This window comes from Ostrinia furnacalis, unplaced genomic scaffold (assembly GCF_004193835.3).
Source record: "Ostrinia furnacalis isolate ACB-3 unplaced genomic scaffold, ASM419383v2 OfSCF6844, whole genome shotgun sequence".
NCBI lineage: Eukaryota > Metazoa > Arthropoda > Insecta > Lepidoptera > Crambidae > Ostrinia > Ostrinia furnacalis.
The window spans coordinates 95900-123397 of NW_021137083.1; the positions used below are offsets into that span (position 1 = coordinate 95900).

The 27498-nt window shown below is 39.6% G+C and overlaps 3 protein-coding genes across 7 annotated transcripts in view; 2 read left to right on the forward strand and 1 right to left on the reverse strand.

The window, feature by feature from the left end:
• The window catches only part of LOC114362870 (angiogenic factor with G patch and FHA domains 1), a 38289-nt gene extending 24479 nt beyond the window's left edge, over nucleotides 1-13810 (reverse strand). Inside the window, exons 1-9 of one of the 3 annotated variants that reach the window (XM_028318435.1) lie at nucleotides 13491-13810; nucleotides 13018-13326; nucleotides 12700-12858; nucleotides 12335-12385; nucleotides 11911-12250; nucleotides 11201-11367; nucleotides 10104-10232; nucleotides 9774-9879; nucleotides 9370-9577 (exon numbers count right to left, since the gene is read on the reverse strand). In XM_028318435.1, the coding sequence (XP_028174236.1) occupies nucleotides 9370-9577; nucleotides 9774-9879; nucleotides 10104-10232; nucleotides 11201-11367; nucleotides 11911-12250; nucleotides 12335-12385; nucleotides 12700-12858; nucleotides 13018-13326; nucleotides 13491-13673 (1652 nt within the window). In that variant the 5' untranslated portion in view covers nucleotides 13674-13810. Of the gene's footprint in view, nucleotides 1-9369; nucleotides 9578-9773; nucleotides 9880-10103; nucleotides 10233-11200; nucleotides 11368-11904; nucleotides 12251-12306; nucleotides 12386-12699; nucleotides 12859-13017; nucleotides 13327-13490 lie in introns of all 3 variants that reach the window. The other 2 variants (XM_028318434.1, XM_028318436.1) reach the window with 2 other exon arrangements.
• On the forward strand, nucleotides 701-9095 carry LOC114362872 (alpha-amylase 2-like). Of its 3 annotated transcripts, none has more exons than XM_028318440.1 (9): nucleotides 701-720; nucleotides 906-1079; nucleotides 5400-5551; nucleotides 5956-6136; nucleotides 6289-6404; nucleotides 7236-7743; nucleotides 7972-8172; nucleotides 8640-8801; nucleotides 9013-9095. In XM_028318440.1, exons 1-9 carry the CDS (start codon nucleotides 718-720, stop codon nucleotides 9022-9024), a joined length of 1509 nt encoding a protein of 502 aa, XP_028174241.1. In that variant the 5' UTR covers nucleotides 701-717; the 3' UTR covers nucleotides 9025-9095. The 3 variants fall into 3 exon arrangements, with proteins under 3 accessions (XP_028174241.1, XP_028174239.1, XP_028174238.1); XM_028318438.1 differs by lacking the exon at nucleotides 906-1079 and adding an exon at nucleotides 3010-3183 and having other exon boundaries at nucleotides 712-720; XM_028318437.1 differs by lacking the exons at nucleotides 701-720; nucleotides 906-1079 and adding exons at nucleotides 2786-2828; nucleotides 3010-3183.
• Nucleotides 13811-14714: 904 nt separating the features above from the next.
• Nucleotides 14715-25802, forward strand: LOC114362865 (farnesyl diphosphate synthase 2-like). The gene is made up of 8 exons (XM_028318429.1): nucleotides 14715-14882; nucleotides 17570-17711; nucleotides 19998-20138; nucleotides 20610-20813; nucleotides 21483-21704; nucleotides 22056-22391; nucleotides 22825-22965; nucleotides 24505-25802. The coding sequence occupies exons 1-8, from the start codon at nucleotides 14839-14841 to the stop codon at nucleotides 24847-24849; spliced, it is 1575 nt and encodes a 524-aa protein (XP_028174230.1). The 5' UTR covers nucleotides 14715-14838; the 3' UTR covers nucleotides 24850-25802.
• The last annotated feature ends 1696 nt before the right edge of the window (nucleotides 25803-27498 follow it).

Consider the following 27498-nt stretch of genomic DNA (forward strand, 5'->3'; position numbering starts at 1 on the left):
GTCTTTTTTTTTTCGCGCGGCCATCGACCAAATCATGTTTTTTAGATACAAAATAGTGTAATAAACCAAACTTACTATGACATGTATACCTCTAAACTCAGTCTGAACTGAGTTACGAGCATTAGAAGTTTGATGATTTACATACCTACTAGATTTGCTTTTTGCGCGCAAGTTTTGTAAGAAATTGCAACAAAATAGTGACATTGTATGTGTGAACAAACAATACCATCNACGTACTTTATGGATGGCCCCTTATCAGGTGAAATCTGGTTATCGTATTGTGTAATATACCAAGTAACAATCGAAAGATTCAATTGCACAATCGTTTCATGGCGCGAAATAGTTCTATGAGAGTGTAAAAAAAAAATCGATGCGAAGTGATTTCAGAATCGCCAGAATTCTATCTGGCGATTCTGAAATCACTTCGCAGCGATTTTTTTTTTTCAAGTTTTCAAGTCAGGACTGTTATTTTGTCTAGGGGAGGCAGTAGTATCATCAAGATGGCATTAAACAAACGTAAGTTAAACGTTTGATCTCCAATATGACGTAAAACAAATAAATCAGCATGAAATATTCTTCACGCCACCTACATATCTGATTCAGATCAATGTAGATAAAAACATTTAGTATTTATCAAAAGATTGTGTAACTGATCCCTTATTCGTATATAATTGTAAAACGTAAACGTATCAGCATAGTGCGAGTGCTATAGGCGCGATGGTTAGTATAGTATAGTAGTAGATTTATTAATGAACGTACATGTGCCTCTGTTTAAAGTTTGAGGAAGGATTCGGACTCGTGCATGCACATGATACAAATTTTCCTACTCTAATTTCCATTTGGCCTGCCAAATGACATTATACCTAGTTATATGTGCAATAAAGTGGTAAATAAACCAATTCCAGGGTAAACTAACACTCCTAGGGCTGGCGGTGTTGGCTGCCGTCAGCGCAGCTTACAAGGACCCTCACTATGTACCAGGGAGGTCGGTGAATGTCCACCTGTTCGAGTGGAAGTGGGACGACATCGCTGCAGAGTGCGAGCGGTTCCTGGGACCCAGGGGATACGCTGGTATTCAGGTAACGAACGCTTGGAACCCTAAGCCTAGGCGCAGAAAACCATCGATTTATCGTCGGCCGATAATTTAGTCGGGCAGTTAATCATTATGGGCATGTATAGAAGTACGCATATTACACCGATTTGATTTGGCGGATTCTTCATACAAATTAAAATCGGGCACAACTATCGGCCAACTAAAAATCGGTGGTCTGCGCCTATTCATGGCAGTATATTAAATATACTGCCATGATCTCTTACAACACCTGGGTAATGTTTGGTCACTCTCTGAAAATTTAAAGCGACAATAGCCGAAGAACGCTGGTTCGAACCCCGCAGCCTCTAGACTACTGTGGTGAGCCCACTCCTAAACACAAGCATATTAACTTAGTATTTCACGAATTACTAATATTCGGTATCCTTCCGTTTGGCCAAATTACTTTTCGCCAAATTTCACTTCGCAAACAACTTATCGCCAAAATGTCATTTCCCAATTGAACTTTTAGCAACAGCTCTTTTCGCAACTAATTCATTTGGTCAAATTATCATTTGGCCAAATTTTACTTGGCAAATTTTTATATAGCAAATGTTTTATTTTGCCAAATATTATATTCCAAATAATTCGTTTCGTCAAATTGACACTTCACATACTTACCCACCGTTACCCACAAATCAAAGCATAGGCACATCATGGTTTTCACAAGAATTTTATGTAAAACAAAGAGATTGCAGAAAGTAGGTATTGCAGAAAATAGTAGGTTAGGTTAGGTTAGAACAGTGACCATTAACGCGCGAAGGCGAGCGAAGCGTGCCGCGGCAGCGGCCGCCGAGCGCTAGAATCACCTTTATTGTTGATGATGAATCATTTGGAAATTACGATAAAAAGAATGAAATATGAAAATTAGTATAGAAAAAAAATTATATTAACTACCCACGAAACAAAATAATAACTACAAGGTTATTTGTATTCAATTCTATGCATCAATCAAATTATTTTGTAAATTGTTTATCGTGAAATATTTTTGCCAAATGAAACATTTGGCAAAACATACTTTGCCAAACAATAATTTGGTAAACAATAATATGCCAAAAACGACATTTGCGAATTAAACATTTGCAATAAGTTGTTTTGCCAAATGAAAATTTGCCAAATGAAAGTTTGCGAAACGTTGTTTGCGATGTGATAATTTGGGAAACGTTTTTTGGCCAAACATTAGTAATCCCTAATATTCTTTTTTTAAAAAACTNATAGAAATCAGGAACAACTACAAACCCATTTATCAGGTGAAATCTGGTTATCGTATGTTCTGAGACAATCGTTGTTGTATCTTATATTTAGATAGGTGAGTAACAGCAAATAAAACTGCAAAGGGGATATCGATTTATACTATACCAAGTAACAATCGTGAAAGATTCAATCGCACAATCGCTTCATGGCGCGAAGTAGTTCTATGAGAGTACAAAAAAGTCGAGGCGAAGTGATTCCAATATCGCTAGAATTTCAATGTCAGGAATGTTATATTGTCTAGGTAGGCAGGCAGTAGTATAATCAAGATGGCATTAAACAAGTGTAAGTTAAATGTTAGATCTCCAATGACGTAAAACAAATCAATCAGAATGAAATATTCTTCACGCCACCTACATATCTGATTCAGATCAATGTAGATAAAAACATTTAGTATTTATCAAAAGATTGTGTAACGGATCCCTTATTCGTATGTAATTGTAAATCGTAAACGTATCAGTATAGTGTGAGTGCTATAGGCGCGATGGTTAGTATAGTATAGTAGTACATTTATTCATTAGAACGTACATGTGTATCTGTTTAAAGTTTGATGAAGGATTCGGACTCGTGCATGATACAAATTTTTCTCCTCTAATTTTCATTCGGCCTGCCAAATGACATTCTACCTAGTTATATGTGCAATAAAGTTGTAAATAAATAAATTCCAGGGTAAACTAACACTCCTAGGGCTGGTGGTGCTGGCCGCTGTCAGTGCGGCTTACAAGGACCCTCACTATGTACCAGGGAGGTCGGTGAACGTCCACCTGTTCGAGTGGAAGTGGGACGACATCGCTGCAGAGTGCGAGCGGTTCTTAGGACCCAGTGGATATGCTGGTATTCAGGTAACAAAATTACTCTTGGAAACCCTAAGTGGTCGCATGAGACCGCGGTAACAATTTGTATTTACTGTCTCGATTCGCTGCTACTTGAAGGGTTAACGCATTAGATACTCAGGCTGAGTTGCACCACCTAACTTTGACGGTAACTATGACGATAAAAGGTGCTTTTTGTATGGAGTTTGACAGATTTTTGGACGTTTGTTGAAGTTAGATGGTGCAACCCAGCCTTAAACTAATCATCACTAAGGAGAACATAAAGAATGAATCAAAAAATCTCGAATACGCTACCAAACCAATATTAAACAAGAAAACATTGCTAATCAATTTACTCCACGAATATTCTGTTATTCTTGAAGATTTTACAAGATAGTCGTGAAAATTTTTACGCTGGCTAAAATAATTTTGTAGTTAAATGATTGATCAAGCCAGTCTGGTAGACTGATCCGCTATCCATCAAGGATATCACATTAATTATAGATTTACTAGCTTTCCGCCCGCGGCTTCGCCCGCGTGGAATTTTGTCTGTCACAGAAAAACTTTATCGCGCGCGTCCCTGTTTCAAAAACCGGGATAAAAACTATCCTATGTTCTTTCCCGGGACTCAAACTATCTCTATGCCAAATGTCATCAAAATCGGTTGCGAGGTTTAAGCGGGAAAGCGTAAGACAGACAGACAGAGTTACTTTCGCATTTAAGGGAGAGTCCGCTAATTTGGACCAGTTTTTTTCAATCCCATTTTACACATAGTTTTCTTTTGTTTTTGCTAATGTCCATGCTATATAATAAAAGGTAAATTATTCAACTTACTATTTCATAAGTATTAATTAACATGATTGTTGTATATTTAGCACAAATCAACAAAATACGAGCCCAGAGCTTCGGTCCAATTTAGCCAACCGGTTCGATAATTTGTACCACAGGGTTACTAAATTGGTTTTCAATATATTTCAAGCCTATAAAATAACTATGGCAAAATATTATACGATACATTCTTAACAAATTAGGAAACGAAAAGGACCAGTAGTTAATAACATAGACAATCGATATTGTTTTACACGTTATCACGATTTTGAGTACAAGTTTTTTAATTCCACTTATCGTAACGCACACTTGTACCTAATCTACTTTGCCAGTCTTTTGCTTTCATTTATTGTAAGTCAAACATAACTACGCTATTATAACTTCAAAATATGATTTACAAAAAAAAACAATCGAAATCCTTTGGTAAAGTTCTATACAACTTGATGTGGTACAATTTAGCCGACTAGGTGATAGTGCTTTTAAAAAATCGGTAAAAAATATAGCTTATAAATACCGAAAAATGTTTCAAATAATTGTAATCCACACTAATTTACGCTTCTAAATAATATATTAGAAACACCCTGTGATTAAATTTAACAAAATTACAAACTAAACATGTATTGTCAAAAGTTACTTGAAAACAATGAAAAAATACTTTTCAAAATAAAACACACGTGTTTGTTGTCACGGCAATAACCACATGGCCGATATTAATTGATTTTAGTTGTGTATCGCTGAGTGTTGCAATTACAAACATTCAATAAATACTTTACGAAATATGAGGGTGGTACAATTTACCCGGCGGTACAATATACCGAACTCTCCCCTATAATATTAAGTTGGGATTAATGAGAAATTCCCCGAAGCATACTATTAAATGTTGGAGTGTGGACAAATGATATTTATCAAAATAATTAGTTATGTGATTAGATTATTACGATGATACAACAAAATATACCGAACTGTCACGATCTCTTACAACACCTGGGTATTGTTTGGTCTCTCTCTGAAAATTTTATGCGACAATAGCCAAACGCTGAAAGTCTCGAACTGCGCGACTTGAGGTCCGAAGAACACTGGTTCGAACCCCGCAGCCTCCTAGAGTCTAGACTAGACCAGGGTTTCCCAAACTATGGATCGCGAGCGAACATTGAGTGGGCCCTGCCTGTAAAACGACACAACATTCTACCGAACCGAGTCCTTTATTTAGGTATATTGGTTACGGTTAAACCTACAGGTGGGTCCCGAGTTTGGGAACTTGTATTAGATGAGTCGTAGTCCAGACAACTTTGGGAACCACTGGTCTAGACTTTTGTGGTGAACCCACTTGTAATACAAGCATATTTAGCTTAATACCAGGGATCAAGAGGATTTCTATTTCACAAATTACTAATATTATTTTCAAAAAACTTGCACAGATCTCGCCACCCAATGAGAATGTGATTCTATGGACTTACAACCGACCCTGGTGGGAGCGCTACCAACCCATGTCGTATAAGCTGGTCACACGCTCGGGAGACGAGACGCAGTTTGCAGATATGGTCCGCAGGTGCAATACAGCTGGAGTCAGGTGAGATTTATTGGGTTTTATCTCCACATTACAATAACGCTTGCCAAGGGATGGACGTACAAAATACCATAATGGCCACTCCATTAGGGTCTTTGTATCTTAGTATCAACTGTTCACAACATAAAGGGAAACAAAAGGCAGTTCACTGGGTTGGTCCGCAGCTGGAGTCAGGTGAGGTTTATTAGATCTTGGCACATAACAAGAACCTACTGCAATGAATGTAAAAAGCCCTGGTAGGAACCAGCCTATATAATATCAACTGGTCACTAATTCGGAAGATCAAAGGTCCAGACGTGAAATGTAAAGATATACCGACTACAGGGCCGCTGTGACTAGTTTGATTTTGAAGGTCCAACTCTCAAATCTTTAATCAAGTAGTAAAATATAAAGATTGCCTCCCACAGAATCTACGTGGACGCAGTAATCAACCACATGACAGGCGAGCCTCCAGAGAACGTAGGCACGGCCGGCAGCACAGCCGTCTTCAGGGAGTGGGACTACCCTGCGGTGCCCTTCAGGAGCGAGCATTTCAACTGGCCGCATTGCGTCATCGACGGCATGGATTACGTCAACAATGCTTGGAGAGTGAGTAGAAAAACAAGCCTTTTTTGGGCGGAATAAATGCATGTGAACTAAGGCCTAGTTAGAGAGACTGGCAGAAGAGAAGGCACAAGCAAAATATTTTTTTTTTTCACTATACTTTTTGGGAAAAGTTCCTAAATAACATAAACTTTCAGGTCCGCAACTGTGAGCTGGTCGGCTTAAAGGACTTGAATCAAGCAGACGAACACGTGCGCAACATGATAGTAGACTTTATGAACGAGCTGATCGACTATGGTGTCGCTGGATTTAGGTGAGCATAAAAAATTACCTTTTCACATAATTATAAATTAGTCCCCATTTAAATATTAATATAGCCTGACCAGGAACATAAAAACCCTCGCCATGTTGCGGAAAACTAATGGTACTAATTTCTTTTAATGGCAACAGTAACTGAAAACTTCATTATAATGTCACCTTGCATGTCAGTTTATTGCTGTCATAGTGTAAACAAACTTTATTTTAAATGTGCGCAATTGATTTTGTGAATAAATTGCTAAAATCTTTTTATAGTCGTGAAAGAAAAGTGGTTCACAATGTGTTAAAGTATTTGTCGAAGAGAAATACTAAGGGTTCGGACAATATTTTCATTGAATAATGTTTCCGACAAAGGTTGTCAAATTGACTGACATGTTTATCGTATAGTACAGTCAACTATGAAAATTAGCTGTGGTTTGTTTCAACTACCTATTTTAAAGTTTTTGTCACTTTGTAAGTATTGAATTTTATGGAATTGGGAAAGAAGTACCGAGCTTGAAGCGTTCATGAGCAGACATTGTAGTTGAATATTCAAGTTCAGAATTTGATTATTGATGAATAATAATAAAATCCTACTTGCTCGATTGATGGTTTCATTTAATTTATTTAAACCAGTTTACCTATAATATAATACGTTTTTGTTAATTTATGAAAATATTAAATAAGCCTATAATCCTGAATCCTGATACATAAAGTTAGCCTATTAATTTAATACAGGTACGACTGTACCCAGTGTTGCACTATCAAATGCAATTGAAGCGCCTCTATGCCAGGGTTTTTATGTTCCTGGTCAGGCTATACATGATGTTAAAAATTGTTTCAACAGAATCGATGCAGCTAAACACATGTGGCCACAAGACCTTGAAATCATCTACAATCGTTTAAAGAATCTGAACACAGATCACGGGTTCCCTGAAAATGCACGTCCATACATTTATCAAGAAGTTATCGACTACGGAGGCGAAGCTATCAGCCGAGATGAATACACTCCCATTGGAGCAGTGACAGAGTTCAAAGTGGGAATGGAACTGAGCAACGCTTTCAGAGGAAATAACCAGCTGAGATGGCTGTCTTCCTGGGGGCCTCAATGGGGGTTATTAGCCCATAGCGACTCCTTTACCTTCATCGATAACCACGACAATGAGAGAGGGCACGGAGGCGGTGGTGGAGTCCTAACTTACAAACAGGGAAAACCCTACAGGGCAGCCATGGCTTTTCTACTAGCCCACCCGTACGGAGAACCGCAGATCATGAGCAGTTTCGACTTCTGGGATTCCGAAGTTGGCCCCCCAATGGACAGGGAAGGCAATATCATTTCACCAGCGATCAATTCGGTAATTTTCCTATTGTTATCTATGCTACCCAACGAATACTAATCTCATGTCAAATCTTAAGCATGTAATTGTTATTTTGATGGTATCGGATCAATTTAAAGTGCTTAATTGATAAAATGCATTGCGATTATATCTGTTATTGTTTTCAGATTTGTGATCTCACCTACGCACTTATCTGAATACCTATCTAAAGTTGTTCAAAAATACAGCTTTGTTAAATGTTTCTAGGATAATACGTGCGGCAATGGCTGGGTTTGCCAGCACCGCTGGAGGCAGGTCTATGCCATGGTGGGATTCAGGAACGCTGCTGGTAGCACTGGCGTCAACGACTGGTGGGACAACGGTAGCAACCAGATCGCATTCTGCCGTGGGGGCAACGCGTTTATCGCTTTCAACAATGACAGCTGGGACCTTAACCAGAGCCTACAGGTACGGAACTTCAAAATATGAGTAGTGTAGAGTTGAATGTACCAACAAGCAGTTTTATCTACGTTCAACTTCTATCGCAATCACTTTAGTCGGTGATTAAGATTTCAATTGAGACCTTTCTATCAAGATTATGCTATCTGTCTGACATAAAGCAAAACAAGTAATAAGGGGGATAGTTGATTGTTTTTCTGGCTAGTTTGAACTACAAAATTTTAGATTTTAGTTGCATTAAAAAAATAGTCAGTTGAAATGGCGAAAAACATAGCCTTCTTTTGCTATGATTTTTTTTATAACGAGGAAGCTCTTGGCATGTATCTCACCTGATGGTGAAGTGATGATCAGGCCGAAGGTGGAAGCGAGCTTCACCCGGAACCCTCAACCACGGAGGATATATTTTTCAGGGGGAAGTAGATTTTGGCAGTTCGTATTGGGGCTGTCAACTATGATCGTTAATCGTTTTGTTCCAGACATGTCTTCCCGCAGGCCAGTACTGCGACGTGATATCAGGCGACAAGGACGGCTCGTCGTGCCGCGGGAGAACTGTTACGGTTGACGGGAACGGCCGCGCACAGATACAAGTGGGAGCTAACGACTTTGACATGATGCTAGCTATACATATTGGTCCCGAGGTGAGACGCGAGATAGGAAAATTACAGTTTACACTTTTATCTATCTTTTAGGGTGCGTTTCCACCAGATATGCGAGAGTGCGTAGCGAGGGATGTGTTTGTAAAGAACCAATAGAATCGCTTCATTTACCGAGGCGACGAAACGCAGCTTTACACGGCATCTTAATATTATCAACGTTTTATTCAACAAACATTTTTTTCTTTTGTTTCAGAGCCGGTTATAAAATGCTCAACGAATTTGTATGACAAAAATAACCAACCAATGATCCCGCTAAATAAACACATTTGCAACCGATTAACCTAATTTTATTTACGGATCAAATCCCTGAAATTATTTAATCACGGTCGGTATAGGCGGTCTCATTGATTACTTTAGGTTGAGGCGGATAATATCAACAATATCTCAAAAGATACTAGGTACTTACTGAGTCATCTCGGCGTGGTACAAAGACCCAACAGTATTTCGCCTGGCCTCTGCCTGGTCGTTATACCTATAGTTTCCTCGATTTTTTTCGGTTGAGGACCTGAGTTCTTTAGTCAGATTGAACCTAAATATGACGGTTACTCACGAGTCAATATCAGCAGACTGAGTCTTCTCAGCGTGGTGCGAAGACCCGACTTTAGTTCGCCTCGCCTGCGCCCGGTCGTTATACGCGGTCTCTTCGATCGCCTTCGGTTGAGGCGCGTATTTGTTCTTGAGGCGAGCCAACTCTAGTTGGTGCTGTTTCTGCACGCTACACGTTCGAGTGTAGGCAGCTTTCTTTTCTTTTTCTTCAGCTGAGGAGTATAAGAGTTCACTTTAATATTTTGGAAACACTAAAAATATTCAATTTTTGAACTGGTTTAGAGAAAAATATTTTTATTAACCTTACATTAATCTCAATAAAGTTCAAAATATGATAGCAAAAATTTTGTTACTACCAGGTAAGTAAGGGCTGATTCTAATTTAGTATTTTTTATAAAAATATCTTACTTTCCAACAAAAGGCCTGGTTCACAGTGTCCACACGTGTCCTTCCCTGGATGTATGTGACATAGCAATTTGGTTTCACCTAGCTGTAGGATACTGCCATGAATTATCTGTAACATATTGTACGGTGATTAGTAAACACAAATAATAATATCATAACTTCTAATACACTCAAACCTTTTTTTTTATCCACAACGAGGAAGCTCTTGTCCTGTATCTTTTACTTATAAAAAACAAAAAAACAGCAAAGTTTACGTAGTTTTGGATATATCTGGCACTGTCGCTGATGCTAGAATACCGTTTTGCGTGAGAGGGATGGAATTATAAGTCTTACCTCTATAGGTTTGCTGACAACTTGGCTTTCACTCATGCGCATGCCGTTTAGTATGGTGCCATTCTTGGAACCCAAGTCCATGGCCATATAAGTCCTGCTTGCCAAATCGTATCTGATGTCCAAGTGATTCTGAAATATTAAATAATTATTATAGTTTGAAAAGTCATTGTCTAGCACTTACTTACACGACGTTGTCTCTTGATCCAAGAGCTTGTAGAAAGTAATATGGACTAAGGATAAGTTGAATAATATTCATAAATATTTTATGTATGCTTTGATAAAGTGCTATCTAGCATCAAATTAAAAAAAATATTGTAGGTGGTAAGGTTACCAGACAGACAACTACTACATATAAATTCGCACAGTCAGCTCTGATTATTATAATTAATTCACTCGCTCTCGTATATTTTAACAGGGCAGTATAATTAACTTATTCTAATTAAATGTCCCACATTTGCTCTCACTTGGTGGACCTTATTCAACAGTAGCGCCAACCTAATTAAAGGAAATGTGAGAGTTCTCCTACAACTTGAGCTCTCACCAGTTGACGCCATTGTGCCAACGAATGACTCTACGGTGGTGCCAACGAATGACTCTACGGTGGCGCCAACTGGTAAGCGCAAATATGGTAGCCCTCATTACAACCCTTTATAAAGTACCAACACTTTCGTACCCTGGACACGTTAGCGTCTTTCAACACTATAGCGTGGTGGTCACCCTCGCGGCCGACGGTGCCGCCATCTTTGGTCACGAGGTATTAGAGGTACAAGATAGCCCACCTCATTACAGTGTTGCCACCTTGGTGGGTTTACCATCAGAACTCGCACTTTTTTAAGGCTCCTGGTGGTATGTTTTCATTAATTTGGCGTAATTTGGTGGTTTTTTTCTAGTCTTTGTTTCTGAAATCTGGCTGAATTTTGTTTTTGATAGCGCTTTAATAAAATCCGAGGTGGCAACACTGCTCATTTACTTAATAACATTACTTACTACCTGTAATTTCTAAAGAGCATTTAACGATTTGCAAGAACTAATTTAATTAGTCTAAACAAATAAAGAAAATTTTGATTTTAACACAAAAATGACACAACTAAACGTACTCTAGACACGTTGGCGTCTCTCAAAACTATAGCGTGGTGGTCACCCTCGCGGCCGACGGTGCCGCCATCTTTGGTCACGAGGTACAGACTGCCCACCTTCAGCTTGGCTAGACTCGTCTCCTTGACGATCACCCGCATGCACGGCGGATGGTGCTTCGCTACTGCGTCTGGAATAGATATTACTTAGTTATACATTGTGTACTGTGTACAGACAGTACATTACACTACACTTTTGTTGCAAAATAACACCTACCATTGGATGCCACAGTTTTTTGATTGATATAGTGTGGATGTATAATTTATTATTAATGCACAAGTTAGAGACAATTATATTGTTTTAAACTTTCATGGTCACTAACATAATAATTATTATTGACATGGTAAGTACATGCGTACATGGTAGCAATCCCGTCAATAAAAATTATTAGAGAAAATTCTTCTATGCCATTTACGCGTATTTTTGGAACAATAAAAATGTTGAATCTTAAAATATCCCAACAGGCTAGACACAAACTTATTTAAAACGTTATTTATGCTATAGGTTTTAACATGAGTTGAATATAAAATACATTTGATCCATAAGGGCCTCCGCTCAAACTCGCGCGGACTCGAACGGCCACGCGTTTTAGCGCAGGCCCTAACTATAAAAAGCGCAGATATTACAGCAATTAACACCCCTTCTTTTTACATTACATTTCATTTACCGTCATCGTCATCATCACTGGCAGTTGAAGTACTTCGTGCCGAGCTCTCTTCAGTGTCTGATCCATCACTGCCTGATTCACTGCATTCTCCATCTTCTAGATCTTCATCTGATTTTTCAGCCTTTGTATCCTTAGTATCTGTGTTTTCGTCTTTTTCTTTATTTTTTGCTTCAAATATCTCGTCTACTTTTTCTTTATTTTCTTCACTAGCATCTGTCTTCTGCTTTTCATCGTTTTCTAACTGTTTTTTGACAGCAGCAGATTCTTTGCTTTTGCGTTTCTTCTTCTTGTCTGTCTTCCGTCTTTTGGGCTGACTTTCTTGCTGGCTTGCATCGTCTTCTCTGCCCTGAAATATATAATATTCACTTTGGTATTGGGTGGCAACTTGGGCATTTCATTTACCTAAGGCGGTTGTGACTCGAAGTGAAACCTGAGCTAAGTTTTTCGTCAGGTTATCAATGTCATCTTCTTTCTTCCAATCCTGAAAAAAGATTGAAAAAGTACTTTTAATAATATTTACTTGCTTTAGCTTAGTTTAACTTTAAGCTTATTTAAAATAAACTCTGCTATTACTTTTTGCCAATGAGGGTTTTCGCGATTGAAAAATCCGCCAGATGGCAATACGTAGACGGCGGTATCTGGCGGATTTTTCAATCGCGAACATCCTCATTGGGAAAAAACATATGAAATTTGAATTGCCTAGTTTAACCAGAGATTGATATAATCATCAGATCTCATCATTAATTAATTAATCAGTAAACATTTCATACATCAGTATTAACTAAAAACTGGTACCTTTTTATGCTTTTTAGCTTTCCTTTTTTCATGAGCAAGTAAAGCAGCATTTGCTGCCACAGCACTGCGGTCGGGGTATGAGTGGAATACAAAGTTTTTCTTCTCTTCACAGTAATAGTAGTAGCACCCTGTGTCTGTATGATAGTACAGACCCAATTCCTGGAACATTACATTCAAATTCATCCCTGTTATCAATGTCATAATGTCTTAATATGTCTGATATTTATGACAAGTTGTAAAAATATTTAACAACTGTAATATTTGGCCAAACAGTTAGACAACTCTTATTAACTTCCAGTTTATTGACAAACCACTTACAGAATTATAATAGTAACCAGTCTTATAGTCATAGTACATGCCCGCAGACTCAACGTAAACCATTCCCGACTGCTGCAATGCACTTTGGGCAATCTCCTTCACTTGATCAGCTATACTCATAGCTTTCTCTCCATCTTTGTTTACATCCCAACCGGACTCTTCTTTTACGTCAGAAGACTCTTCTGTCTTAAGTAAAGATTTGAATGAATCGTTCGATTTCGAACCTACTGTATTGGTATCTATAGTGGAACTCAAAGATTCACTCTCAGTTTGGCAATATGAATCTGTTTTCTGCAGAGATGCTTTATCCTGCAAAACCATATAATGTAAAAATAAATCCATAAGTATAATTCACTATTATTATTACATGTTCCCTAAAATAGTCTAAAATAGTCATTGCCTACTTGATCTAAAAAAATACTGCCAAAATAATGCTAGCCAATTAGATTTAGAGGTTATGTTTATTAACTTACCAAAACCTTTAATCGTTCCTTTAATTTCATAAGTAAGAGGTTCTTTTTCCTGATGCAATGCCTCATTTTTAAGATAAGTTTTACAAGTTTCGGCCTATACCTCAAAGATACGCGGAGATTTTTCAAATTCATTTGATTGTTCTTTTTTACATGAGGTAGAACTTTTTCTGCTTCACTAGTCATTTTTAATAGCTTTTATTTGACGAACAATAACACAAAAAGGGTAATAAATTAATACTTATTTCAACTAAATTCAAAGAACTATCCACTTTTTTGCTTATTTGCTTCCCAGTTCCCAAAATGGTTCCCAAATCCATAGAGAAAAGTAATACATAGGAAACCCAAATCAGCTGTTCTGTTCTGTCAACAACAGACTGTCACTGTCACAGTCACTGTCAGTGTCAAATTAATATCTATAATTTTTTTAGTTTGTTTAAAACGGCTTATGGGTTTGCTCTATACAGCCTAATTTTCACTATTTTTCTTTTATTTAGCTAATGCTAATTAAAAGTGCAAGAAAACTCAATAATACTAAAAAACAAAAAAAAGCACTTAAAACTCATTAATTTATCTTTGCAAGTAGATTTTTAAAAAAGCACATGTCCCAATCCCGGTATGAACCCTATCACTGCTTCAGGACAATAAATAAACCACAAAACAACGATCTATGACTGAAATTTTTCAAAGGCTCTATTCATTCCTTTTAGTATTCATTATTACTCTGGGTCAATAAGGTAGGTATACTAAGTAGTCTAGCTAGAGAAAAGTCATCTATTTTAAGTTTGTTTTTGCACAGAAAACTAATGTGAGGTAAATTACTACTTGGTCACGTTAAATTGGATTATTGTTTTCTTTACATAATTGCTATACTCAATCGCTATCAATTAATTGCTAACTGGGTAAATTATTGCAGTTGTAGTAACGGGGCGGCAACAAAAACAAAAATACAAATCTTTCCTCTTTATAATACCTATTAAAAGTATAGAAGTTCTTGCTTAAATATTACGTACCTATACTATCCAAAATACAAATAATTTCCTTAAAATATCTATCTAGTAGGAGAACGGTTAGGTACCTACTTACCGGTCTATGTAATGTGGAGCAGTGCTGTGTGACGTAACTTACTCAGTAAGTTAATATTCAATACAATGACGCAGATTGCTACATGGAATCCATCGTCGAACTTATAAAAGCTAAAGCAATCGCCATTGTCTGTTCAGTTCATAACAGACATTCTTTCAAAAAGACGTGCCCTAGAAGACAAAAAAATAGAACAAGTAATAAATACCAATAAACAACCAGAATCGATATAAGAGACATTTAAAAATTAATTGCATCTATTCTTCAAATGGAGTCAGTTGTTGAGGATATTGAATTGAAAAGGAAGTTGAAGTAAGTTTTTACTAGATTTATTCCTCTATATTTTATTAAAAATTCGATGAAATATATTTAATATTACTTTAATCTGTTGAAAAATAAGTAGTGAAATCATGGTTTTTANTTTTACTTTAATCTGTTGAAAAATAAGTAGTGAAATCATATTTAATGGTTTTTACTACACATTATGTACTAACGTAGCTCAATAGAAATTTTTGTTTTACGAGACGATAAGTCCTAGGTTCTACTAAACTAAAAAATCTGCAAAAATTTAAAACTACCGAGTTACTGATCAGCAGCTGTAAGCTTTATTTAATTTTTAAAATAAAAGATCCAAGCCCTAACCTGGCTTTTTAGGGTTCCGTGACCCAAAGGGTAAAAACGGAGCCCTATTACTAAGCCTAGGCGCAGACCGTCGATTTTTCGTCGGCCGATAGTTTAGTTGGGCTTGGATAGGTTAATCAGTATGGGCATGTATGGACGGACGCACATTACACCGATTTCATTTGGCCGATTCTTCATACAAATTAAAATCGGGCCCTATCGGCCAACGGGCCAACTAAACATCGGTGGTCTGCGCCTAATAGTCTAAGACTTCGCTTTCTTTCTGTCACCAGGCTGCATCTCATGAACCGTGATAGCTAGAAAGTTGAAATATTCACAGAATGATATATGTATTTCTGTTGCTGCTTTAACAACAAAAACTAAAAACAGAATACCTGGTTAAAATAAATAGGCGAGGGGGGCTCCCATTCAACAAGTTAGAGGCTTGACATAAAATATTCACAGAATATTGTTGAAATTAAATTAAAATAAAATAAATTTGAAGCGAGGTTTCCATACAATAATAAAAGTGTCTGGACCCTTCGTGCGCGAGTCCGATTACACACTTAGTCGATTTTTAGGGTTCCGTAGCCAGATGGAAAACAAGTGGTTCCGTAGTTGTCCGTCGTTACCACAATATATTTCAGAAGCAAGCAATTACTTCATCTAAAGTCACTTTTCATATACTTTCTTCTAAGGAATTTTTACTGTTTAAGAAATTGTTTCATGCATGAGTCAAATGACGGTGCAGCGGGGCGGCAGCGGTAGCGGCAGGATCTTATGCGTAAAATCAAATAGACCGGTTCTCGAAAAAACCGAGGCCTATACTAAGGCCTCAGCCTCGAATTTAGCGGGCAGCGGCGCGGGAGCGGGGGCGGCGCGGGAGCGGGGCGGGCAACGAAGACCCGTTCTCGAAACAAGCGGGCAGCTCGCGCGGCGCTTTAGCGGCGAAGTGTTGTGTTCGGGGTTGTGTTGTCGAGATATTTGTTTTTATTCGCAAACGAAATGTCTGAATAACGGCGACAATTTTGTTTCAATTCAAATTTAATCCTAACGCTCGATTTATTGTGGGCAAAAGAAGGAGAGCGCTGCCCGCTCGTTGCCCGCTCCCGCGCCGCTGTTTTCGAGAACCGGTCTATTTGATTTTACGCATAAGATCCTGCCGCTCCCGCGCCGCCTCCGCTCCCGCCCCGCTGCCCGCTAAACTCGAGGCTGAGGCCTTAGGCGGTTATCACACTGCGCCGTGCTCCTCCGCGGAGCGCGTGATTTTCATATAAAAAATCATGCGCGCGGACGCGTTATCAGTGTGAAGTGCCGCGCGTGTTTTCTATACAAACTGAGGTACCTACTTGCATTCAATTATTAAATCTGTCGCCCCGCGCTCCGCGGCGGAGCGCGGCGCAGTGTGATAACCGCCTTACTCTTAGCACCTCGTAGGCTGGGTTGCACCATCTTACTTTAACTTTGACAAACGTCAAAAATCTGTCAAAATCCATACAAAAAACACCGGTTATCGTTATAGTAACGGTCAAAGTTAGGTGGTGCAACTCAGCCTTAAACCGTAGTTACTTATTATTATTCTGTGCTTAAACTAACTGATGTATCTTAACCGTTATAACTAGTTTTCCTTGAAAGTTAATGAAAAGCAGTATTATCACGAATTTTTCCAGATTTTTCAGGCCAACAGTTTAATTTTCAGGGGGGGGGGAGCCCAATTCGAACAATAATTGGCACTTTAAACTTTAATAATTTGCAAACAGATCCCTAATGGAAAAATAGTCTGAGAAATCGCAAAACCATTTTAAAAGATCTATCCAACGGTACCCCACACGATGGGGTAGAAGATGAAAAAAAAATTCATCCCCACTTTACATTTTATTTTACCGTTTTGTCATACCTACATAACTACCTCCACAAAATTACAGCTCTCTATAGTGCCAATAGTTTCCAAGCAAAACCTCGGACAGACAGACGTATCGAAACTATAAGGGTTCCTTGTCAGGACTACGGAACCCTAAAAACGGAACCCTTTTCCCCATTTGTCATGTTTTATTACCTATTATTCTCAAGTTTCAAATGTACCAGTTTATTAAGTATTTACCTTCTTCTTCTTATTCGGTCCCTCACTGATGAAGAATCGCGACCACATAATAGTGTTCCTCGACAGACTACATAATTTACCTAGAGGTGCAAAAAAAAGTTTTGCATTTGTATAGATTAAGTAGGTACTTTTAACCACGTCAACTAGTATTTACGCGCAGAATAATAACGTAATTACCAAAAAAATATTAGGCAAGTAGATAACTAGTTGCTACACTAATAATAAATAAATTCATGAATGAAACATGCATTCATCAGTTCGTAACCTATCTTTACAGAAACTCCAACAAAAACATCAATAATGTTTCTTTTGATGAAAACGAGGAAAAGGCTAAATTCTTAGCGCTTTTCCCAGAAATTGTAGCTGCCATGGTGAACAAGTTTGCACGTGTGCCTGACATCGCCAGTCGAGTCAAAAAGGTAAATAGGTACATAAGTATAGTTCCAATGGGACTGTCCTATCGATGACATTGACAGTGGGGCGCCACCGTCAATACCGGATCGCTGGTTCCGATTTTTGCCATGTTGGAAACCATATAGTTGAACGATGGTAGCGCCCCCCTGTCATTGAGTTTGGTGGAACAGTTCAGCGTGGGTCATCTATAGGTATGAAGTGATAAAAAGCAAGGACGTTCAATAGTCCAGTCAATGAATGCCTTAACGACGGTGTAGAGAGAAATCCTTGGAACACAATTTCTGACCTCGGGACTTTATTTAGCCTAGTTAGGAGGTGAACATAGCAAAAGTCCCCGCCCTTAGCCCTTGAGCCGGCGGGGAGAGGGGGGTTTAAAGGTACCACTTTTCGGTTTTTCGCTTAATCCTCGGAAACTATGCGTCCTAGTGACATGACTACTATGAACCAAAAAAAGCTTATTCAATTTGCTACAGGTGAGACCGTCAAGTTTTTCTATATCTTGTATAGTTTTTGCGGCATCTGCTCTAGAAGGTCTGTAAAATTGGAAATTTTATTGTTGTCTTACATGTTCCTTTCAGGAGAAAATCGACTAAATCAACATTGAGCAAACACTATAGACATGCGGGAGCATGTTAAGCCTAGTTCCATGGAGGGGACTGCACCGTGCGTATATTTAGACGAACCAATTAGAGCCACTTTTGACTCCTCATCATTCAAAAACTACTGTGCATTAACACTTCAAATTTGGCTCATGTATTGAGACTTGCAAGATGTACATCAGCTTCAAATTTCATAAATATACCTCAAACGGTTATTTAGGTATTGACGTTCAAAAATCGATATTTAGAGCACTACTATCTATCTATCACATGTGAAATGTTAAAATTTACTGGTTTTTTATTTGTTCCTTTGTATTTACATAACTACCTTTCTGGATGCCAAATTTGAACCTTCGAGGTCATCTGGAAGTGGTTAGAATTTGGTCTATAGGTCAGACATGTAGATTTTTGGACGTCAATATCTAAAGAACCGTTTGAGGCATATTTATGAAATTTGAAACTGATGTATATCTTGCAAGTCTCAACACATGAGCCAAATTTGAAGTGTTAATGCACAGTAGTTTTTGAGTGATGAGGATTCAAAAGTGGCTCAAAGTGATTCGTCTAAATATACGCACGGTGTAGTCCCCTCGCTGGGACTAGGCTTAACATGCTCTCGCATGTCTAGAATGATTGCTCAATGTTGATTTAGTCGATTTTCTCCTGATGGGAACATGTAAGACAAAAATAAAATTTCCAATATTACAGACCTTCTAGAGCAGATGCCGCGAAAACTATACAATTTATCAAAAAAGTTGAGTATCTCATCTGTAGCAAATTGAATATGCTTTTTTTGGTTCAAAGTAGTCATGTCACTAGGACGCATAGTTTCCGAGGATTAAGCGAAAAACCGAAAAGTGGCACCTTTAAACCCCCCTCTCCCCGTCGGCTCAAGGGCTAAGGGCGGGGACTTTTGCTATGTTCACCTCCTAACTAGTCTAAATAAAGTCCTGTAGTCAGAAATTGTGTTCTACAGTTTTCCATCTATAATGCTTTATTGACTGGACTACAATGCGAATGAAAGCATTTTTAATTTTTTTTTCATTCATAATGGAATGCGAATAAGACGGTTTACGACAAGCCCGTTAATCCTCATCATCATCATCATCTCGTCCACTGCTGAACATAGGCCTCCCCCAATGCTTTCCATGTTGCCCGGTATCCTATGTATAATCCTCATACGACATCGTAATCGTAATACTATGTAGTAGGTAGTAATCGCTTCCTGATGATAAGAGCGCCTAAATCGTGCCGTTTCGATTTGGTATTTCTTTTATGTATTTTAGTAATTTTAGGTACCTACTCAAACTCCAGCCAGTGTGGTGCTTTGATCATAAACCCCCAGGGAAAAGTTTAAGTTTGATCTGTTAAAACAAATGATAAGTAGGTACCGACCGATGCGACGGTCGCGCCATTTGAACGGTGACTTCACGCCATTCATTTGGAGTACCTACAAACAGGCAATCACCCCAGGACCCCAAGTCCGCTAATTTACAAATGGCTCAATTGAATCGTAATTGAATTTCAATGGAATAATTTGACACTGCATTGTGATTGAAACTTGAACAGGTGGCCTGACGTCACGGCACCGCCTATGTTTTAGTTTTGGTCTATATTTTAGTCCCATTCAGTGAAATCTAATGTTTTCAACATCACGAAACTTCTCCATTGTGGTGTGACATTTATTACCAGATGATGGAGTACAATTCAGCCGGTGGCAGCAAAGCCCGCGGTCTTATGACGGTGCGCGCCTACCAAAGGCTGGAGAGTCCGGACAAAATCACCGACGAGACCATGCGGTTAGCGCGCATTCTGGGCTGGTGTGTGGAACTGGTAAGCGACACTGGTAAACACAAAACAAACTTTTCTGGACCCATCCCAAAAAGTCGGTTATATAAACATATAACCGGCAACTAGGACTTGAGCAAAACAAGTCAAAATGCCGGCCTCACAACGGAATAACTTCACATGTAACGGATTTTCCGTTTTAAGGCGATTCAGCTCAAGTCGACTACGAAATTGTAAGCTAATGATATCTTACTAATAAGGAAATTATTAACGTAATACTTCATCATTGTATTGTAATTAAGGACAACTGCTATTGTTGTCTGCAACTGATGGCTACCTATGTCATGCTATAGGCTTAAAATAATTAATCTAAGTCTACAGTAAATTGATTGTTTTTTTGAACGCGCTAATCTCAGGAACTACTGGTTAAAGCCTACCTAAACTATACAACACAAAAAGAAGTTTAAATTATTAGACATTTCTCATAGACCACACGCTAATAGATACTGTTTTCAGTTTCAGACAAGTTTGTTAATCCTGGACGATATGGCTGACAAATCCACGACCCGGCGAGGTGCAGTCTGCTGGTTCCGTTTACCCGACGTTGGCGATTTGGCCATCAATGACTCGCTGCTCATACTAACCATAATCTTCGACATGTTGAAAGAAAACTTTGGCGACAGAAGCTGTTATCCTGACATCTTATACACGTTCAATGAGGTAGGTAACAAAAAAATTAAACAATTGAGATCACAACCCGGTCGAGTTTACTGCGTAGGTACCTGATGGCCGTGAACCATAGCGCCACGTCGGCGCTCTATTACATAGTTATCTACTCATACATATTAATTTATCTAAGTACAAGGTGGAATGTTGTAATGCCATCTCGAGGGAAAGTTCTCTTAATACTGTAGACAGAACATTTTACCCAAAGAAAACATTCCTTTATTTTTGAAAAGAAATAGAACTGCATTCAAAGATTTCCAAAAATTTGCTTGACACACCCGGGAATCGAACCAACTAAAATCTGTTAAAAATTACACCCTGTATTTTTTATTACATCGATGGTTAGTGTTAAGTATAAGAATGAAATCTCTCTAACATACTTGATAAATCAAATGAAAGGAAATGAAATAATGAAAACCATGAAATCTTAAATTATTTTAATTAATATCATATGTTTCAGAAAATGTTATGGTCCTCGTATGGTAGTAAATTTTCGAAAAAAAAATCGAAAACCTTTGAATGCAGTTCTATTTCTTTTCAAAAATAAAAGAATGTTTTCTTTGTGTAAAATTTTCTATATTCCAGCGGGGTGCGCAGTCAGTTCCATCGGGTACTTAGTTGTTAATATTTAAGGACTTTACTTACTTGCAATTGTTTTTTCAGACTCTCAGACATTTGTGTTTTGGCCAGTATGACCCGCCTCCAAAAGATTTCAGCCAATTTACAATAGAGCAATTCAACAGGTATTCAATTGACAGGAGAAGTTACTACACATTTAAACTACCGATCTACATTAGCTTATTGTTGGCTAACAAAGCAGACAAGAATGTCTTTAACACCGTGGAAGAAATTTTTGAAGAAATGGGATTACTTTTATCTATGCAGGTGAGAGAAGTCACTTAAAATATTTATTTTATTTAAACAATGCTTACATAGAAGCAAGTTTGCCCTGATTTGCTGACCACAAACCACGAACAGGAAAATACCACCTTTGAGGAACGTTTGAGGCCCTACCTCTGTGTCATCATCGTGACGACAGCATGACAAGTAGGTACAGAGTAACAGACTGACGACACACAGCATGATGACGACAACGCTACGGCGCAAACAACAACACAGTTTTTTTAAACGCAACAACTCTTGACATGCTTCTCCCCTGATGGAATGTGTGATCAGGCAGAAATGTTTTACCACAGAGAAACTGGCTATATCTTTCACATTTATCTTCTTTCGCAGAACGATTACAACGATTGCTTCGGGGATGAAAAAGTAGAAGGTAAGGCAGGCACAGACATCCAGGAGGGCAAGTGCACGTGGCTGGCGGTGCAGGCGCTGGCGCGCGGCGGAGACGCGGCGCGCGCGCAGCTCGAGGCGTGCTACGGCCGCTCCGACGCCGCCAGCGAATGCCGCGTGCGCACGCTCTACGAGGAGCTTAGGTTACCGGAGCTCTATCGGGATGAAGAACGCGCTATGACCAACAGAATTCTCGACCGCATTAAAGCGTTACCAAACGATAACAAATTGCCTCCAATGCTGATACTAGAAATGTTCCAAATGATTCAAGATATGCGAGTAGATTAATATTACNAAAACAAATGATAAGTAGGTACCGACCGATGCGACGGTCGCGCCATTTGAACGGTGACTTCACGCCATTCATTTGGAGTACCTACAAACAGGCAATCACCCCAGGACCCCAAGTCCGCTAATTTACAAATGGCTCAATTGAATCGTAATTGAATCTCAATGGAATAATTTGACACTGCAGTTTCAATCACAATGAAACTTGAACAGGTGGCCTGACGTCACGGCACCGCCTATGTATAAGTTCCACTTGAAAATATGTAGGTAATTTAAACAATTAATTTGCCAGCCATTTCTTGATGGAATTCAAAAATAACTTCACCGGCTTTTTAGTTTTGGTCTATATTTTAATCCCATTCGGTGAAATCTAATGTTTTCAACGTCACTAAACTTCTCCATTGTGCTGTGACATTTGCTCCAGATGATAGAGTACAATTCAGCCGGTGGCAGCAAAGCCCGCGGTCTAATGACGGTGCGCGCCTACCAAAGGTTGGAGAGTCCGGACAAAATCACCGACGAGACCATGAGGTTAGCGCGCATTCTGGGCTGGTGTGTGGAACTGGTAAGCGACACTGGTAAACACAACAAAACAAACTTTTCTGGACCCATCCCAAAAAGTCGGTTATACATATAACCGGCAACTAGGATTTGAGCAAAACAAGTCAAAACAACGGAATAACTTCACGTGTAACGGATTTTCCGTTTTAAGCCGATTCAGCTCAAGTCGACTACGAAATTGTAAGCTAATGATATCTTACTAATAAGGAAATTATTAACGTAATACTTCATCATTGTATTGTAATTAAGGACAACTGCTATTGTTGTCTGCATCTGATGGCTACCTATGTCATGCTATAGGCTTAAAATAATTAATCTAAGTCTACAGTAAATTGTTTGTTTTTTTGAACGCGCTAATCTCAGGAACTACTGGTTAAAGCCTACCTAAACTATACAACACAAAAAGAAGTTTAAATTATTAGACATTTCTCATAGACCACACGCTAGTAGATACTGTTTTCAGTTTCAGACAAGTTTGTTAATCCTGGACGATATGGCTGACAAATCCACGACTCGGCGAGGTGCCCTCTGCTGGTACCGTTTACCCGACGTTGGCGATTTGGCCATCAATGACTCGCTGCTCATACTAACCATAATCTTCGATATGTTGAAAGAAAACTTTGGCGACAGAAGCTGTTATCCTGACATGTTAAACACGTTCAATGAGGTAGGTAACAAAAAATTAAACAATTGAGATCACAACCCGTTCGAGTTAACTGCGTATCCGATGGCCGTGAACCATAGACGTCTATGCCACATAGACGCTCTAGTCAATAGTCATACATAATTTAATTTATCTATACGCGAACGCGAGGAGGTAGGTAACTAGGTACTTACCTCCCCGCGTTCGCCCCGTTCGGGTAAGTGCGAAGGAGATTCGCATTCCAGCAAGGTGCGCAGTGAGTTCCATCGGGTAGTTGTTAATATTGAAGGGTTTTATTTACTTGCAATTGTTTTTTCAGACTCTCAGACATTTGTGTTTTGGCCAGTATGACCCGTCTCCAAACGATTTCAGCCAATTTACAATACAGCAATTCAACAGGTATTCAATCTACAGGAGATGTTACTACACATTTAAACTACCGATCTACACTAGCTTATTGTTGGCTAACAAAGCAGACAAGAATGTCTTTGACAGCGTGGAAGAAATTTTTGAAGAAATGGGATTACTTTTATCTATGCAGGTGAGAGGAAAAGTCACTTGAAATATTTATTTTAAACAATGCTTACATAGAAACAAGTTTGCCCTGATTTGCTGACCACAAACCACGAACAGGAAAATATCATCTTTGAGGAACGTTTGAGGCCCTACCTCTGTGTCATCATCGTGACGACAGCATGACAAGTAGTACAGAGTAACAGACTGACGACACACAGCATGACGACAGCATGACAACGCTACGGCGCAAACAACAACACAGTTTTTTTAAACGCAAGAAGAAAGCTCTTGACATGCTTCTCCCCTGATGGAATGTGTGATCAGGCAGAAATGTTTTACCACAGAGAAACTGGCTATTTCTTTCACCTTTATCTTCTTTCGCAGAACGATTACATCGATTGCTTCGGGGATGAAAAAGAAAATGGTAAGTCGGGCACGGACATCCAGGAGGGCAAGTGCACGTGGCTGGCGGTGCAGGCGCTGGCGCGCGGCGGGGACGCGGCGCGCGCGCAGCTCGAGGCGTGCTACGGCCGCGCTGACGCCGCCAGCGAATGCCGCGTGCGCACGCTATACGAGGAGCTTAGGTTACCGGAGCTCTACCGTGACGAAGAACGCGCTATGACTAACAGAATTCTCGCCCGCATTAAAGCGTTACCCTACGATAACAAATTGCCTCCAATGCTGATACTAGAAATGTTCCAAATGATTCAAGATATGCGAGTAGATTAAAAATTACGTTTTCGCCAACGCCGCGTGTGCACGCTCAACGAGGAGCTTAGGTAACCAGAGCTCTACCGTGACGAAGAACGCGCTATGACTAACAAAATTATCGACCGCATAAAAGCGCTGCCTAGTGATAACAAATTGCCGCCCGTACTAATACTAGAACCATAGCTAGAACTGTTCCAAATGATTCAAGAGATACGGGTAGATCGCTGACGTAGCCAGCGCATGCCGCGTGCGCACGCTATACGAGGAGCTTAGATTACCGGAGCTCTACCGTGTCGAAGAACGCGCTATGACCAACAGAATTCTCGACCGCATTAAAGCGTTACCCAACGATAACAAATTGTCACCAGTGCTGATACTAGAAATGTTCCAAATGATTCAAGATATGCGAGTAGATTAAAAATTACGTTTTCGCCAACGCCGCGTGCGCACGCTATACGAGGAGCTTAGGTTACCGGAGCTCTATCGGGATGAAGAACGCGTTATGACCAACAGAATTCTCGACCGCATTAAAGCGTTACCCAACGATAACAAATTGCCTCCAATGCTGATACTAGAAATGTTCCAAATGATTCAAGATATGCGAGTAGATTAATAATTAAGTTTTCGCCGACGCCGCTAGCGAACGCCGCGTGCGCACGCTATACGAGGAAATTAAGTTACCGGAGCTCTACCGTGACGAAGAACGCGCTATGATTAACAGAATTCTCGACCGCATAAAAGCGCTGCCTAGTGATAACAAATTGCCGCCCGTAATACTAGAACCATAGCTAAAACTGTTCCAAATGATTCAAGTGATGCGGGTAGATTAATAATTACCTCGCTGACGTAGCCAGCGCATGCCGCGTGCGCACTCTATACGAGCAACTTACGTTACTTCAGCTCTATCATGATGAAGAACGTGCTGCAACCGATAAAATAAACTACTGCCACCGGTACTAATACTAGACCTGTTCCAGATGATTCAAGATATGCGGGTAGACTAAAAATAAAGGACAGGTTTCTAAACAAGCCACACAGATGGTGGTGGTGGTTTTTANCAAGCCTTAGTGTTAACGGATTAACGATTAACGTTAACTTGCGTTAAATCTTGCGAAATATAACGTTTTAACGTTTAACGAAGTTAATTTTTTTATTAACGGTTTAACGATTAACGAAGTTAACTATTTGATTAACGGTGCCCAGCTATGTTTTTACCAAACCAATCAAAATCAGTGGCGCCACTGGCAGGTGATAGGACTAACTCATCGGTGGTGCCAATAGGTAATGGTAACTTAGTGGTTAATAATAATAATCTGTGGTATCGATATGAAATTGTAATTTTACACAAATGTTTTTTTATTAGGTGACACTTAACTTAATAAAATGAAAACAAAAGGGGGATTTTAATGTATTAATAAAACTGTTCGATTTCACTAGACCATTTATTTATTTAAAAATAAAAAGCTCATTAATTACATAAATTATGTAATGTGCGTTTTTAATGAAATGTGTTTTAAACAAAAATACCGCAAATTATAATGATGGACTCGTTTTGTAAAACGATGAAAATGGTACGGTTTTCTGTGGACATTATATTTAAGTACATTATATGACAGAACTCAAGGAAAGACAAAATGATAACAACTTTATATCAATGTATATCAATAACGCTAAAAAGATCTATAAATGCAAAACTCTAAATGAGTATAATGTAGANCCCATAGCTGGGCATTAACTCGTTAATCCGTTAATCGTTAATTAACGAAGTTAACATTTCTATTAACGGATTAACTTTTAAGTTAACTTTAAAAAATGTTAACGGACTCGTTAACTTCCGTTAAATTATCCTAAGTCCGTTAATCGTTAATCCAGTACCTACTATTTACCAAAAAGAGACAGCATGGACGCTGAAAAACCACTAAAAGTACCTCCGCGGCGTTCCGTGATCGCCCAAGTGGGGGTGTCGCGAGTATCCGGCCGTAGCCTTAGACTTCCGCGATACCACCGGCGACAGCTCGCCTACACGGCGGTCCCTACACGCCCCCTTTGTGGGGGTCCGACGGGAATGGCCCGAAACGCCAAGCCGTTCCCGTCAGACGGAGGTGACAAGGGTGCCCCCGCACCTCCGGCCTCCTGACCGCCACCTGGGGGCAGAGTAGAACGGTCGTACAACCGCCTCTTCGCAAAAGGAGGCGACCGCCTTCCAGCAACCTTCACTTCCCAGCATGGCGTGGACCAGGCTCGGAAGCGTAAGATCCTGGCCCTCGACCGCAGTGAGGACACGGCGCTGCTCCTCCCAGCCTGTGCAAACCGCGAGGGTGTGCTGCACCGTGTCATCCGCCACGCCGCATTTGTGGCACAGCGGGGATTCCACTTGCCCAATTCTATGCAGGTAGCCATGCCCGGTCAGCACCTGCGCCAGACAGAACGTGAGGAACCCGTGCGATCGTTCCAACCATTGGTCCAGAACAGGTCATGTCTTCTCGATCATGATCTCGTGCTCTTCCAGCCTGACGGCACCGCGCCGCTACGGGGCCGGGCGCATTCCACGCGCCTTCTGGTCTGCCATCCAGTGATAGATGACAGACAAGATCCCAACTTCTAGCTCCCAAGGAGGAGTACCAGCGAGGAGACACGCCGCCGCAGCGTGCCCTACCGTGCGGTAGG

Bases quoted from the DNA above. Each gene is read 5' to 3' on its own strand.
- LOC114362872 (XM_028318440.1), top strand. The intron at 5,552-5,955 runs GTGAGATTTATT...TGCCTCCCACAG, and splicing joins TGCAATACAGCTGGAGTCAG to AATCTACGTGGACGCAGTAA. The intron at 7,744-7,971 runs GTAATTTTCCTA...AAATGTTTCTAG, and splicing joins TTTCACCAGCGATCAATTCG to GATAATACGTGCGGCAATGG.
- LOC114362865 (XM_028318429.1), top strand. From the start codon at position 14,839: ATGGAGTCAGTTGTTGAGGATATTGAATTGAAAAGGAAGTTGAA. The intron at 20,814-21,482 runs GTAGGTAACAAA...TTGTTTTTTCAG, and splicing joins TCTTATACACGTTCAATGAG to ACTCTCAGACATTTGTGTTT. The intron at 22,392-22,824 runs GTAGATTAATAT...CATTTGCTCCAG, and splicing joins AAATGATTCAAGATATGCGA to ATGATAGAGTACAATTCAGC.